This window comes from Cottoperca gobio, chromosome 7 (genome assembly GCF_900634415.1).
Source record: "Cottoperca gobio chromosome 7, fCotGob3.1, whole genome shotgun sequence".
Classification (NCBI taxonomy): domain Eukaryota; kingdom Metazoa; phylum Chordata; class Actinopteri; order Perciformes; family Bovichtidae; genus Cottoperca; species Cottoperca gobio.
Genome location: NC_041361.1, coordinates 17428491 through 17444893, shown reverse-complemented (window position 1 = coordinate 17444893; position 16403 = coordinate 17428491). Strand labels below are relative to the sequence as shown.

The 16403-nt window shown below is 41.6% G+C and overlaps 1 protein-coding gene across 5 annotated transcripts; it reads right to left on the bottom strand.

Annotated features, from left to right (window-relative positions):
* Window positions 1-40: 40 nt before the first annotated feature.
* On the bottom strand, window positions 41-15651 carry nr1h5 (nuclear receptor subfamily 1, group H, member 5). 5 transcript variants are annotated; one of them, XM_029435381.1, is made up of 11 exons: window positions 15530-15651; window positions 11034-11168; window positions 5765-6160; window positions 5532-5672; window positions 5285-5409; window positions 4027-4128; window positions 3841-3937; window positions 3577-3693; window positions 2827-2919; window positions 2599-2712; window positions 41-1857 (listed from the first exon to the last, which is right to left on the bottom strand). In XM_029435381.1, the coding sequence occupies exons 2-11, from the start codon at window positions 11128-11130 to the stop codon at window positions 1655-1657; spliced, it is 1485 nt and encodes a 494-aa protein (XP_029291241.1). In that variant the 5' UTR covers window positions 11131-11168; window positions 15530-15651; the 3' UTR covers window positions 41-1654. The 5 variants fall into 5 exon arrangements, with proteins under 5 accessions (XP_029291241.1, XP_029291242.1, XP_029291243.1 ...); XM_029435382.1 differs by having other exon boundaries at window positions 11034-11172; window positions 15530-15586; XM_029435383.1 differs by lacking the exon at window positions 15530-15651 and adding an exon at window positions 9874-9969 and having other exon boundaries at window positions 11034-11148.
* Window positions 15652-16403: the final 752 nt, after the last annotated feature.

Genomic DNA, 16403 nt, shown 5'->3' with positions numbered 1-16403 from the left:
TAGAAATAATAAGAAAAACAACATTTGGTATTGTCTATTTTGTGTTTATTTAATGCTAGCTCTAAAGCCGACTTTAGCATGCTAACATATCATGAGATTATTTAAAGAATGTGACAAAACGTAATTTCCATAAAAATAATTTCCATCACTTTGATTATTGTGATGAAAAGACCATTTGAGTGTTAATACTCATATCAGAGAAAATAATGTATGTTAAATGAAATGGCAGTGGGGTAGCTGTTCAAAAATATATCTGTGATTACTATTCACCGACAAGGAACCACCAAAGAGAATGAATCAGGGACCTTTTGTTTTGCGCTAAATAGTAAGTGCAATATTTGCAACTTGCTTGTTTTCAGCAGTTTCCAGAAATGTTCTGCCAAATGATTGTATCTGCTTAAAAGGTTCTTCCCTTAAAATGTTTTTATTTTTTTGTGTCAGGGAAAATAAAACTGAACATTGTTTAAAAATGTTTTTGTGACCTGTCATTTCCAACACATGCAGCCATTTCCGTCACACAATGTCACTCCAGTCACAACACATATTTTAACCAAAAGATGCATACAAATTGACATAATCACATAAAAAATGTTTTGTAGTTTGGAAAATTGTGCCGTTATAAGTACCATTAGTTAATATTTTTTGAAAACACAAGGTATAGTAAATCTTTTTTTCTTTTAAAACAACTTTTTGTGGTGTGATGGAAATGATGATTTCCTCCGACTGTTTTAATAAAATCACAACAATTGTATATTATTTAAAGAAATCCAGCATAGCCACTGTCAAGAAGTGTTAATACACAGGATGTAGAAATATAACATATTGAAACATTTCTCTAAATACATTTAATTTTTTCTGAAAAGTTCCAGACCAAAATGGTCCGTAGTTGAAGAATCACCCATGAATGGATCACTGCCATCTTTTATACATTAGCTTTTTACATTTTAATCTTTTACAAAGACACTTGTATATGATAAAAGGCACACTTTGTGTACATATTTATGTGTGTTATCAAATCTCTTTTTTACATACAGAGATAAATAATGTATTCGTGGGTGACCGAATTATAGAAATAAAGTTCAAAAGGGTCAAACTTTTTATTTTTAAGAGATCAGTTGTCACTCTAGTATTATTTAATAATGCTTTACAAGCAAGGATTCAGACAATCAGCTCCAAATGTCTTGAAGAGCTAACGGGTGAAGTGAAAGTGATGTTCATTTAGTCCCTGGTTTCAGTCGGGAAAAGATATTGTCCACTGATGAACTCCAGCGAGCACACAGTCTGCATTGTAGTTTTATTTTAACAACACTGAGCTTTGTGAAAAGTACTGTAAGTGTACATGTTAGCTGTATACAACAGGTATAAAAAGACCTATACAATATCTTTTGTCCAACAAACATTTCAATCCCATCATAAGCTAAAATTCAATAATGACAGCAGAACCTGAAGTCAACTGAGCAAATGGTGGAAGATTAGTGTGTGAGAACAAATAATCCAACACAGGCTTATCAATGACAGGTGAAAATCTTGCATTTCCAAAATGTTTTTGTACAATTGTTCAGCTCATACAGCACCATCTAGTCCTTCAATGCAAACATGAAACTCCCCAGAGATGATAGTGGTGGTTTTCCCCATTTCCGGTGTGTCCTCTTCGTCATTGTCCGGGCTCCTGGCTTGTCAGAAGGAGGTAGTTGTGACGGAGGGTTCGTAGCTCCGTCAGTCTGCCCAGCAGGCGGCCAAACCGCTGTGGTCCCCCTCGCGCAGCTCCAGCCTGGGCCCCACACATCGTTGACAGCAAGTCCAGAATCAGTTCCTGCATTTTGTCAACGCAGCTGGAAGCCTGCAGGGACGCACGGTCTGCAGGACAGGGACACAGAGAGAGGCCGATTAATAATCAAACATAGATTTGTCTCTCTGACAGGGTCAAGTTGCCAAACAGCTAATGAATGTAAAAAGTCAAATTTGTTGCACGAGTGAAGTTGTTGTTAGTTGTCAGACTTTAAAAGCTGCAGAGCCTTGATAAAGTATATATAGTCATCAGTGGTGGAAGAAGTACCCAGATATATAAGTAGCAATAGCACAGTTTAAACAAACTCTGTTACAAGTAAAAGTCCTGCATTCAAAACCTTACTTAAGTAAAAGTACAAAAGTATTAGCATCAAAATATACTTAAAATACCAAAAGTAAAATTACTCATTATGCCGAATGAGTAATTATGCCATTTCAGAATAGTTTTAACACCATGAGTGTTGGGCACTAAGAAAGTAAAGAAATCAATCATCAATCAATATTGCATTGGAATAAATGATGCATTAATGTGTAAACATCACTTTAATGTTGCAGCTGGTAAAGGTTGAGCTCAAACTAAAATCTTTGAATTTGATCAAACTCGAAATATCTGAATGAAGTATTGTGGTGCTGCAGAGTTGTCCCGTAAGTACTTAAGTAAATGTACCCAGTTACATTCCGGTGAGACCCTTTTGAGACAGACTGAGTGAATCATTCGGAGGCGATTATAATGATCGTTAACAGTTAATTAGAGCATTTGCATGTCTTAACTTGACAGTTGATTGGATTATTTCAGATTCCCGGTCTGACCTGAGCAGAGCAGAGCTGTAGCAGTGAGCAGGGTGTATTCAGCCTCCGTCACCCGCAGCGCTGCCATGCTGTGGAAGAAGTTGAGCACCGGCCCAAGGAGATCCTCACTGCCTCCTGTTCACACCAGCAAATGGGAAATTGTTACATTTTATGTGAAATAACCTGAACTATTATTTTATTTCCACATTTTCTAAGATCTTTTCTGAGTGATTGTTCGTCTGGATTCACCTGAGTGGACTGGCAGCGTCCTACTGTGGAGGTTTTCCTTTGACTCTACATTTCTAAGCCAGTTGTGTGTTGACATACTGAAAATCTGAAGTGCTGATGATAGAGAAAAAGAGAGGAATTATTTTTTAACTAAATGCTCGGAAGTGATAAAAATAAAAATATATATTCTGGTGATCCATTATCTAAATCTGAGTAAATTGTTTTTGTTCCTGTGTTTACGACTTAAGAAAAGGTAAAAAAAATAAAATAAAAGGTTTTGCCAGGATCATCTAATTCCCTAGTTTTTTTGTGTAACAGGTGGAGAAAAAAACAGTGTTTGTTGTTGTAATATTAATGTTGGCCACAAGAGGCTGAAGTGCCCCACTACCCCGTAACGTCAGTATGCGGCAGATTAACGCTGATTGGAATACATTTCTAGCCAAAAGAAAGACATATGAGTAATGTCACATAACTGTCTAACACACACTATATGTTGGCAAGCTTGTGTTTGGAGTGCATGGAGAAATTAAAACTCACCTCGAAGAAAATATGAATGCTTTTAGCTCTATTTTAAACATGGGGTAGTGGTGCGCTTCAGCCAAAATGAGTATTACAACAACAAACATCTTTTATTTTCGCCTATTCTTAAATCAAACAATTTAGATCAGATGTAAAAAATGTATTACAAAAAATACTCAGTTGCCTCTCAGGGTCTCCGCAGTCTGAATTTGCAAGTATAAATCATAGAAGTGTATGTGTTGGTTTATTCACCTGGACTGGGGCTTGCTGGGTTGTGGGAGAACTGCTGAGCTGAGAGCAGGAACATGACCTCCAGTGAAGAGACAGACAAGAGAGAGCTCTGGTCGGAAAAATCCAGGAGGTCAAAACCTGTGTGGGGAACATCATAATTTGTTTTTATGTATGGTACATGTTTATTTCATTGTGTTTTTTGCTTTATTAGATTCTATATGTCCTCCCCCCAGTGAATATACCAGATGGTAGATTCTGAAGGTTGCATTTTCTGGTCCATTTTACCTGGCATCGTCCTGGCAAACTGTAGCAGTCTTTGCAGGTGGGGCGATATGACATCAGGCAAGCCCTCCGCCTCTTCTGTACATGGCCACTCAAACAACTGAGCAGACAAAGACCGCAAATCAATCAACATAAAGAATGTAACTGTGTTTTTGGAGCTACGACGGATGTCTCCACACTGTGACCTACCCTGCCATGGCTGCTGTCCTGTGCTCTGTACAGTCGATGGGCCTCCACCATCCTGTCTACAATGTACTTCTGTTCTCGGGTTATACTGGCAGACTGGGCCTGCTGCAGAATGGAAGTTGACAACACAAGGTTAAACCAGTATCAGGGTTATGATATCACTTCCCCGTGTTAAAACTACAACATAGAAAGTGCATTGAGATGAAAGAGGAGGAGGAGAGTTTACAGATTACTTTTACAGGTTTGTTTAATCACTCAACCTGCTACGCAACATTTACAAACATCCGACAATCCAACTGTTCAACAAATAGGGTTACGACGATATACCCTGAAACAATATACATTTGTCAACTGTCATAGCTTTTTGCCATACTGTTAAAACTGTGGTATCTATCTGTATTATATCTCAAAGTGAATCAACTCACTGAGCAGGACCGCTTCATGGCAATAGTGGGTTTGGCAGGTATTTCATTTGCTAGATCGGCCTAAAACAAACATTCACATCCAGCTTTCTGGTCCAGAAACTGTTTCCACGTGTGTATTATATAACAATAGTATATTAATTTGGCGAAATGAAATGACAATGTGGCATGAAAGGATTTTATCCGAACAGTCAATCATATAACCAACCAACCATTTGATCATTTAAAGAACTTTAACCCAACTTTCAAACTAAACAACTACACAATTAACCATCTCCAACCAAGACTAATAAGAGGTTTTCAACAGGAGGTTGTTTTTTAGGTGGAACATGAGAAAACGATCCAAATTCAATCGGGTGGAAAAAAACTACATACTACATTTTGAAGCCAGGGATCTAGATTGAAAACCTGATATAATAGATGCATGGTCTTATGCTCTAATGGCCATGGGATCATTTGACTTCTTAAGGGTCTGAGTGTCTGTATTCTGACAACACAGTTTATTATAGGACCTGGGGTTGAACTTTTGAAGAAATAAACACACACCCTTGAAAAAATATATGCCATATGCATCAAAGCTAATACGATCAAAAAATGAAAAAGCCTAAAATGTCCCTCGTGATGCACACATAAGGAAGGGGATCATCAAAGTCAGTAGGATTCATCCTCTGTGGATCATGAATGTCTGTAATAAAATGTCCGTATAGCAATCCATCAAATACTTGAGATATTTCCGTCTGCAACAATCAACAGATCCATCACCAGGGCCATGCTATCCACTCATGCTATCCACTCAAGCAACCATCGCATCAGAGTGAGTCAGTCCTGCTTTCTACTACCTGTCCAGGTAGCCTGCTGGTAGAGCTGACCCTCCTGCTGTCTGGGCTCTCCTCTTCCTCCTGTCCTCTGACTTTACCTCCTTTCCTCAGTCGTTTGGACTGGCACTGCACCTCCGTCAGAAGGCCTGAGAAGTTGTTTTGCATTTTCAGTTAAATACATATTGTTTAAGGATGATACATTATTTGTTTTCTTTTATCACATGATGTTTAATATTTCATTTCACAAGGTAAATTAGTGGTGGCTTACACTCAGCCAGCATTCCCACAGCGCGGCACTTCCTCAACCGACAGTCTTGGCACTTCCTCCTCATGTACATGTCCATCTCACAGCCACCGCCACTCTTACAGTGATACACAGCCTTTTTAGTTACACTACGCCTAAAGAAACCTGCAAGTAAGGAAGGGGAAAGAAGGACCAGGTGAGGTTGAAACAAAACCTTACTAGATTACCTTTCAGAAAGAGAAAACATTGAGAAATACCTTTGCATCCCTCGCAGGTGAGAGCGTTGTAGTGATACCCTGACGCTTTATCTCCACACACCACACACAGCTCTTCCTGACCTCTGCTCTTCCCTCCCAACCCCACCCGTGTCCTCCGCCCCAGGGGCAATCCTATCGCTCCCAGCCCCTGAGCCAGACCCCTGCAATAGGGCTCGGGGCTGGGATCGCAGGGGGCCTCCATGCAGTGAGGACTGTAGTGGTACGGAAGATGGCAGGGCTGCGAGGAGGAAGAGGAGGAGGAGGGAGAGGAGGTGGAGGAAGGTGGAGAGCCATAGAGGGAGAAGGGCAGGTTGGCGGGGCTGTACTGTTGTTGGCTGTAAGGCAGCTGGAGGTCAGGGTCCTGCAGGGGGTAGCCCAGAGGATCAGCCAGCATGTCTGAAATTGAAAAAAGGGAACAGAAATGTAAACATTGTTTTGCAGGTCAGAGATTAGTTCAACTGTGTACACCTGCACACTTCAATGTGGCTTTTGTAAGTTTTAGTTCTGATTAGTGCAAAACAAAAAGAAGTGAAAGGATACAGGCAAGAGTATTTAGGCAGTTAGATCTCACATCTAAAGAACACATGAGAAAGAACTTGAACTTCTTGGAAAGCTGCTCAATGGTGCCTTTCTGCCCATTCGATCAAATCAAACTTTGAATCCATAACTGACTTGGTTTATGATACGGCTGGTGATGTTCTATATTATTCTTATTGTCAACAAACCTGATCAAACGACTGAGCACCAACTGTGTATTAATCCCCAGCTGAAAATAGTTCCTTACAAATGCCCTATTTACTTTTGTTTGAAGGTTTTGCAAAAAACTACAGTAACCGTCTGTTTTAGTTTTCAATTATTGAGCTTTAGAAAACTAGGATTACCGCCTCGCCGTTGTCTGCCTCCACCAACCAAGTTTTAGTTCACATCCATGTCTGTCCAAAAGTTATCACTTTGTCATTTTATCCTAGTTAGTTAGTTTGAATTGTCATAATTAGCATATGAATTCTTGAGATATGGCCAAAAACGTGTTTTGTGAGGTCACAGTGACCTTGACCTTCGACCCCCAAATTCTAACCAGTTCATCATTGAGTCCAAGTGGACGTTTGTGCCAAATTCCGTCGAGGTGTCCCGAGATAATGCATTCACGAGAATTGGACGGAAAACAGGAAAACGTTTATTCCCGACGCGGAGGCATGAACATGAAACCAATTATTAGTGACTGGTATATACAGCTTTACGTGTTCTCTAGGAGCTGAGCGCCACAGTCAGCATGGACTTACAGTACATGTGTCTCTGTGTTTGAAGTGCTGTGCAATCAAAAATAACAAAAAACAAAAAACAACACAATAAACATTCAATTACCAGTTTAAAAGACAAAATGACAATTAAGCTTGGAGGTCCAAGGCCGTTTCCATAAGTGAAAACAAATGTGTGTATCTGCCCCGTGATTCGGTTTCACTCCAAAATGTAATGAGTTTGACCTTAGCCCATGCTCCACCCTTCCACTAAGTGTCATGAAACCTGTATGTTTTAATAACAAAACTCTCATACTGAATTAAAAGCCAAGGACTAAAGATATGTTTTAAGATAGGAATTCAAGCAGGCAGTGTAGGAGCCAGCCTAACATGCAGAGGCAACTCTATCCAGACTTTAGGGGATACAACTGCAAAGGTGAGGCGACCTCATCTGTGCTTTAACCTTGATCCTGCACAACCAGAAGCAACAGGTCAGCGGACCTGAGTGACCTTGCTGGGACATGTGGTTGTAAAAAATCAGAGAGATAGGTTGATTAGAGCTTGGCCTGTTTATTGATTTGTAGGCAAACAATAAAATCTTAAAATCAATCCTAAAACGTGCAGGGAGCCAGTGCGGTGGAAATGTGCTCTCGCTTGCGTGTTCCTGGTAAAAGATGAGCTTTGAGACGGCATTCTGGACCAACTGCAAGCGTGAGAGGGACACATGGCTAACACCAACACAAAGGGCTTCACCATCCAGCAGGTATCCTTCACAAATATGTAATCTGGTCAATACCATAAATAGTGAAACAATATCACAAACACATCTGAACAACAGGAAAACAATGACGAGAACAACTACATTAGCAGGAACAGAAACGTGAAAGAACATTTCAAGCAACACTATTACGCCGTTACAAAGAGCGTTATAGGAATGTGTCTTACGTGACTCGTGTGACTTCACTGCTTTTATGGTTCCTGGGGGAAATAATAAAAAGCTGAGAGTGAGGCCTTGTGAACTTGCTGCAACAGGATGCAGCTGAAAGCTCCCAGTGCCATTTACGGGTTTTTTTGATCCCCTTTTGTGGATGCTTGATCCAGTCTGTAATGGCCATTCAGTGTTGTAACAGACTGGAAAGTCTCCGAGTATGGATCAGCAGCTTGTGTTTTGCAAGTCCTGTCTCCTTTGAGAAAACATGTGTGACCACTGGCAGCCTCTGAAAGAACAGCTGGACCAGTACGACTGTGGGATTTGATATGAGCTGATTGAACGGAGAGCCCACCCAACTGTCAGGAGTCTCAGGGCTGCTGGAGATGGAAGCTTGAAGGGTATGCATGTAGCATGAAGATGAGGGCTGATGTCCATCTTAATCAGGTGGAAAATGTGTGTTCTTTAAAATTGTGGTTGAAACAACGATCCTTGTTGTTAAAGGAGGATTTAAGAGCTTGGACTCACAGGGGACGAATTCAAAATGAATAGTAGTCAAAATGAAAACAGCAAAGGTTACGATATCCATACGGTCCCTAGTATGGCTGAAGCAGGGATAACGCTGATAACAATGGATGTACCGTAGGACCCGCTTCGGACACATCTTTTAGGATGATGTCTTCATACAATATGACGACAGACATTCAAAGCTTTGTTGGAAAACTACAAAGCTACAGCCCTATAATTCAATATATTGTTGAAAATCACAAGGCACGCTCCGAATTAGAGACAGAGTCTGATCTGAGTTAGATCTCTGAAGTCTCTGGTCAAACTCCTCTCTTTTCCTTGTCAAGTCGCAGCATTCTCAGAACAAACACATCCAAACTCCCCTGCTCATCACTTCATCACCTTTAAATGGCTGGAAAAAACCTTTCGAGGTGTTCGGTGAGACTTTCTCCCTCCTCCTTGAACAGACAGTCAGCACTGACCTCTCTGATCCATCGAAAGTCAAAAGGAAATGTTAAGACTCTCAATACTTTGCCAATGTGTCTACTTATTATTCTTGAACCTTGACTAATTAAAAATGGATGACTGATAAAGAGTTAGCAAATTGATACATTGTGGACCCCAGAATTAGTCTGAACGTTTTGATGACAAATGAGAGTACATGTAAAGAAAACACCACTGCTCTGATGGAGTGAATGTCATCACTTTAAAGGGCACTTATTAACCCCTCCTCACTCCTTCCTTTTGTCCTCCCTGTCGTCCTCGCTCCAGATGTTTCCTGTCTTCACCAGACTGTGGCGGCGGTGGTTTGGGGGGGTCCTTGCTTTCGCTGCATGTGACAGAGCTGTTCTTCGCACTGTTTGTAAACCATTGGAACACTGTCTAAACACTCCTCAGCCTCCCTTCCATCCCACGCACCCGAGGGAGCCAAACAACACCAGCAAACTACCCCCCATAGCTCCCCTGCTCCCCCTGCTCCGAGGGGGGGGGGGAGGGGAGACAACAGGGAGAATTTGTTGATGATACATGTCAGTATAAATAGATCCTCCGATGCACACTCAGCCTCCCTGCGTGCTGTGAGTGCAGCGAGCCAGCTGAACCTCCTCAACAACAATTTTCTTCACGTCAGCAAGTTCTCAAAGGCGCTAAATAAACGCTCGGTGTTCATTCATCAACTGTGAGAGTGAATGAGATGAGTGCAATCGCATCCTCGTTGTGTAACAATGTAATATATAAATGATGCACTAACTTTTGTTAAACACAAGTGACGACTAAGGAATTATGTTAAACGTGCAAATGTAAATTCACAGTAAACATAGAATAGTAGAAAAGAGTCACAAAGTCAGCAGTCTGACTCAGATTTGTCCATTTCACAGCCATATCTACTTTAAGTTTGTTGTTGTGAGCTAACGTTAGCCACCATAAGCTACGGGTCATACCCTAGACTGCATATAAGAAGCAGTGACGTCACCCATTGGTTTGTGGACTGATGTTTGATGTTTTGATGTTTCTTTTGGCAGTGGGACCACGTAAAGCTGTCGCAGCAAAAGAAGAAACGAGAGTAATGAAAAGATCAGTGGTTTATTTTGTTGCTTCAAAGTTCAACCTTTCATTTGTAAGAAAAATAATGTGTTATTTCTCCGTTCAAAAGAAGAACATAGTCTCACTTTGATTCAGCATCTCACTCAATAAACAAATCGGCTGAAGAAATGGCATCTTATCTGTGTAACAGTGTATATAAACATGAGTAGATATGACCGATTCGGGTAGGACTGAGGTCACAGCTGTTTTATGAGCCCGTCCACTACCTTACATTTTTGTTTCACTTAAGACGGTTGATTCAACCAAATCACAAAAAACACACTTTCTCTTAACGCTGATAGTATCTTACAAAGCAAACAGTTTAGCTTTTATTTTCATGGGAACTACATTCTGCTAAAGAAATAACACCTATAGAAATGGCCAACTGTGTGTTCTGTGCATTACCCAGAGTTACAGGGACAGATTTTAGAAAGAGATGATTGCTTTTGAATGTTATAGATAGATGTATTACATATTTATATACATATACTTCTTGTGAGCATATCCATTGTATTTAGTTTGAGTCCAAAATCTTAGAAGTCAATATGAAGTTTAAAATAAACGTGGAAAAATTCAACCAGAACTATCTGCAGTAAGAAAGAAAAATGTTTTGAGTAATTTGCGTGAACCAACCGTTTACAACAGTAGAAAACACAGTATGCCAACTGTTGCTGCTGCAGATAAGAAATATCTGCCTGCCAGTGGAACCAATGACGTTACACAGACTCATTTGAATTAACTTAGCGTTGACTGATAACACTAGAAGTCATTTGCAAATATAATGTCCCCACATATCCAAAATGTCTTTCCTGAACTTCCTGGTTTACAGGTACTGGTATCACCTGCCAGCAGTTTAAGACTCATAAATCCATCTTCAGTGTTTTAACTATTATTGTAAGAATTCCTAACTTGTTTAATAGAAGCAGAAGAAATAAAAAACAGAAGTAGACGGAGAAGATAAAAGTAAAAGGCAAAGAAAATAAATTCAGCAGAGACAGAAATGTCACTGTGGACTCACCGTAATACTGGAGCTGCTCTGTGGCACAGTAACTGTCCGAGGCGGAGAGGAACCCCCCTGCCGAAAAACTCATCTCCAACTCAGTCCACTCTTTCATCTGGACAGAAGATCCTCTCTCCAGCTACTAATACAGATCTATCTTCACACACACACACACACACACACACACACCCACACCCACACACACACACACAGACACACACAGACAATTACTCAGAGGATTCACACAGATATGAAGGATCTGGGAAGTGCAGAGACATTCCTCAATCCCCAGGATGCGTCCAGGTCTCTTAGCTGTCCACGCTGATATCCCAGCCTATTTTTAAAAAAGCAGAGAGGACGAATCCAGCTGAGGCTCTTGGTCTGTGGTGGATGATGTGCTGGAGGAGGTCTTAACCGCCCCCCCGGGGAATAGACGAAAGGAAAGTGGGGACACCCAGGAAGGACAGGGTTGGGACTTTGGTCCGAACAGCTGGACCTGGCCGGGACTTCCCAGATAAGATGGAGGATGGAGGGAGAGATGGAGACTTTATCCCTCATGGGCAGAGTGAGGTGTGTGAGTGTGAGTGTGTGTGTGGGGTTTGGCCTGAATGGATGTATCCCAGAGTGCAACAGCTGGGCTGGGCAAAGGAAACATTTTCTCAATTTAATTCATTAATAGTCGCATAAAATAGTTTAATTGTGAAGAGAAGAGATGGTTTGGATTTTGTACTAGATCAGGGGTGTCAAACTCATTTTAGTTTCCCTTCGTTTTAGTGCAAAAAAGTACACGTACATTCTGAAAATGTTCAAACTTAATCTTTTTACAAAACATTATGAACAATCTGAAATGTCTTAAGAAAAAAAGGTGCAATTTCAACAATAGTATTAGTTTATCATTTACACGTGTGTTACAACTTACTGATCACAGTGTGTCTACAAAGGCTTTTATTTTATGATCAAAACAACTCATTCTTACACTTTGCAAAGTCATGTTTGCCACCCCTGTACTAGATACTTATCCACAGTCAGTGTAAAGCGTACAGTAGATGACGGTCGACACGTCCCCAGTTTGGAGAAACAGACATGATTACCGGCATGAAAGCAAAGCAATGTATTGCTTTGGAGGGGAACAGCAGCGAAACATTTCATAGCCACATAAAAAAATCCGTTTAGTGTACGCTATATTCATAATATTGTCACCTTGCCGTCAGACAGCCCTTTCTGACGGGGAGCTGAAGCTGTTATCTATGCTTTCTTCAAAGCCACCAGACTCCTTTGTCAAAAACAGTAATTTTCCTTGTTCTGCAAGGCTGTTTTGTCAAAGGAGTCTCCAGTTCCCCGTCGGAAAAGGGCTGACAGCTAAGTAAAGCGGTGAAAATATAATAAATATAGCGTACACTTAAATTGATTCTAACTTTTCTAGGATCATCTAAAATAAGTTTTGCTGCTGAAATCAAAATTTACTAAATCCCCCCCCCCGTGCTCTGTGTGTGTGTGTGTGTGTGTGTGTGTGTGTGTGTGTGTGTGTGTGTGTGTGTGTGTGTGTGTGTGTGTGTGTGTGTGTGTTTGTCCTCAAAGCCTTGTGTTTACTCGGCTTTTGTTTACCGCTGTTCTGTTTGTGCTGCAGTTAATATTGGACAGCAGTTAGATTTAAGGGGCTCGGGGACCTCCGCCTCCCCCACAAACAGTTAACCAGTATGGGACAGAGCGAAAGGAATAGAGGCCTGAACCACCCCGAGGAGACAGAGGAGTGACCTCCACACTGGCCTGTAAATCTCTGAGCAGGGCCTTTTGACATGCAGCATGCTTACTGAGGATTAACGCCGTCCTCCCACCCGCACATCATCCCTTTCACTGGCTCATTATGGGAACCAGGACTGGATAGCAGAGCGTTAGAGAAGAGCCAGTAATGCTCTGAAACGGCAGCCTTCACTGGAGTGATCGCGATCGATCTCAGTGACTAAAACAGGAATTTGGCTGCTGGCTACACGGTGTCATTCCTTTGAAGAGTGTGTCCAAAGGGTAAACTGGCACACATGTGACCACAGTGCTGGATGACAACACAGCTTGGAAATCAATTGGACTTTCGGGAAAAGCACAAACTAAGAGAGAGCAAATTAATGAAACAAACTAAATTGTGTCCTACATGTGAAAAACCTAAAAAACAGATTAGCAACTACATTGAAAGTCTTAAAAGTAATAGTGAACAACATTATAGTAGCAATCAAATGTGCTTTATTGATTTAATATTATCATTCTGTTTCTCAATGACAATGCTAGCATGCTTTTGTTCAGCAGGTATAATGTTTACCATGTTCACCATCTTAGCTAGCGCATTAGCATGCTAACATGTTCTAACTAACACCAAACACGCAGTACAGCTCAAGCTGATCGGAATTTGCTGAATTTTGCAGGTATTTGGTCACAAACCAAAGTACACCTAATTACATGGCAATCCATCCAATGTCAGCATCATGGTGGGGCTAGAAGAAAAGTCAGCTGGTCTGTAGGGTTCATCCACTGGGAACCTTGAACGTTTTACCAAATGTCATGACAATCCATCAAGGTAGATTTTGAGATATTTCACAGAATAAGTGAAAACTTTAACCTGCTGGTGGCCCTCGAGGGAGGGTCAGGGGTCATCAGGTCATCCTCTGGGCACCGTGGATATCCGTACCAAATCTCACGGTAAGAGATCGAAAGGTTGTTGAGATATTTCATTAAAAGCCAGAAAACGTCAGCCTCATGTTTTTTCTAAAGGAAACGTCAGGGGATCGCCAGAGTCGGGAGGATTTATGTCACGAACGTGACTTTAATAACTGCTGATGAGGTAACATCAACATGATCACACATCTTCTATTGCACGTCTGTCCGTCCTGGGAGAGGGATCCCTCCTCAGTCTCTCCCTGAGGTTTCTTCCATTTCCCCTCTTTAATTATGGGGTTTCTTTTGGGGAGCTTTTCCTTGTGCGATGCGAGGGTCTAAGGACAGAGGGTGTCGTATCCTGTACATCCTGGGTAAAGCACACTGAGACAAATGTATAATTTGTGATATTGGGCTGTATAAATACATTTGATTGATTGGCTCGACATTCATAAAACTTGATAAAAGGGTGTAGCGTGGACATAGGAAGAACCCATTACATTGTGGCGCGCTACTGAATCACAGGGTGGATACAATAATTATTTTACACTTTCGTTAACATTGTGAGATAGGGCATGAGTTCTGCCAGTTCAGTTTTAGGTTTCTTGATGTTACTAAAATAATCTAGATAGATGCACGAATCCCCTGCTAAAGAGGAGGTGCTCTGTTGTTATTTCCCAGTTAACAGCGAGTGTGACATGTCCCAAAATATGAGGATGAGACAAAACATTCCTCCCACTGTCTCTGACCTCTGAGGAATGGAAGGAGGGTAGAGTGCAGGCAGCAGAGCTGAGAGTGACACTAAACGATGGGGACAATATCTGAGAGCGTGCAAATGTCGCCATGGATCTTCTGGAGGTGTCACACTGTTGGACAAGGGCCTGACGATGAGGGCTCGCCCTATGGGAGATGATGAGTGTCATGAAAGAACAGGGAGAGGAGGCTTTTAGGGCACGTTCACATCAAGCACGATTAGTTCAGTTGGACTCTGGAACTTTACCGGATTAGTTTTGTCTTCTGTGTGCCAACTAACGGAATCAAATATTCCTGAAGATGTGTGCACAAGGAAGGAACGATGAGATGAACACCAGAGAAATAGAACAAAGTCTTAAACACAAACTTAAACAAATGAGGTCAACATTTCCGCAAAAAAAAAACTGTTGGCATGTGTAAACCCCCCCCCCCCTTCCAAACTCGTTAGTCCTGAATCACTCACAGCACAAGCCCTGAGATAAATCCAACACATCATAAATCCCGTTCAGGACGTCCTCTCCATGTGGCCAGCTCCTCTCTTTATCAGAGAGCTGCTGGCTGGTAGCTGCAGCTCGATAATGGCCTGGACTGTTTACTGATCCTCACAGGAAACTGACGCTTACATTTGAAGTCGCCTCAGTGTTCGTGAGTAAAGTCCATAGCTTATGTCTGAGCATATGTGAGTGAGTGTGGTCGGGGGTATTTGGCTATCACGAGAAGGAATGTACATTTTCAAATAGTTGTTCATCTAATCTGCAGAGGTTATTGTGAGATTCAAACTACATTTTCAATGGTTATGTATGATGGACGTAATCAAATAAATGTAGTTTTTTAACATAGTATGACCAGTCCTGGACTTTGATGCATCATACACAAACTGGACATCATAAGTAACGCCTGTAACCTGAACCACCTGGTAATAATGCACTCAAATAGCAATTAAGTGATGAACACAGTGCAGCAGAAAAATTACTAAATGTAATGTTAAAAGTCCCCTCTTTTAACCCCTGTAGATGCAGGACGGTAACACGATGTATTCATAAGCCAACAAGTAACGACATCGTGTTGGCTTATGAATAATTCTTTTTATGTTGCAGTTATTGAGGTTGTGGACTCACCGTTGATGGTGGGAGCCTTCCTGCTGTGCCCGAGCGTCCAGACGTCCTCTCCCTTTGTCCAACCAACTTACTTTTCGTAATGTTGACTCCAGCCCAGCCTCCAAGCTCACTCTCTCTCTCTCTCTCTCTCTCTCTCACACACACACACACACACACACACACACACACACACACACACACACACACACACACACACAGTAAACAGACAGCTGCTCTTGATGTGTGTTTTAGCTGGACATGACCAAAGATCTTCTTTTCCTGTTTTACTTACAGAGAAAAAGTGTCTGTGAAGAGAAATTATTCCGACATTTTATGGGGACTTATCAGGAAAACATGAAAAATTAAGCAGGTGAACATAACTTTTTTTTGGCAACGTGTCCCCATGTATGTGAAATCCCAGCATGGGGCCTTGTGGTTGCACTAGGGATTTGAACCGGCAACCTCTGAGTCATGAGGGACCCCTTCCCTGCACTGTTTGTAGGAACTGGAGTCATCTCATTAAGACATTCCCAGTATAGTGTGTTTATAAACAGCCTCTTGTTCATCCCTTGTGATGGATGAATGCTCCCTATCACTGGCTCTTCCTGCTAACTCCCGACCCGCTTAACAATCTCTCTGCCACTGTTTCACAATCCTCCACCCCAAAATACACACGCACTCACTGAACCCATGATATTTTCTGTACTGACCTTGCTTCCGTGGTGGGTGGGCCCTTACTGTTTTGAGTGTGTGTGATTGCATTATGTTTAATAGTGAGGGAAAGTGTGCGTTTGCGTGGGTGTTATGAGGGAAGAGGGTGCAACTGAGAGGCCAGCGTGAATCTGCTAATGATGAAAAACAACATGGCTGTCAGGGCCTCCCAGGAGAAGGTCAA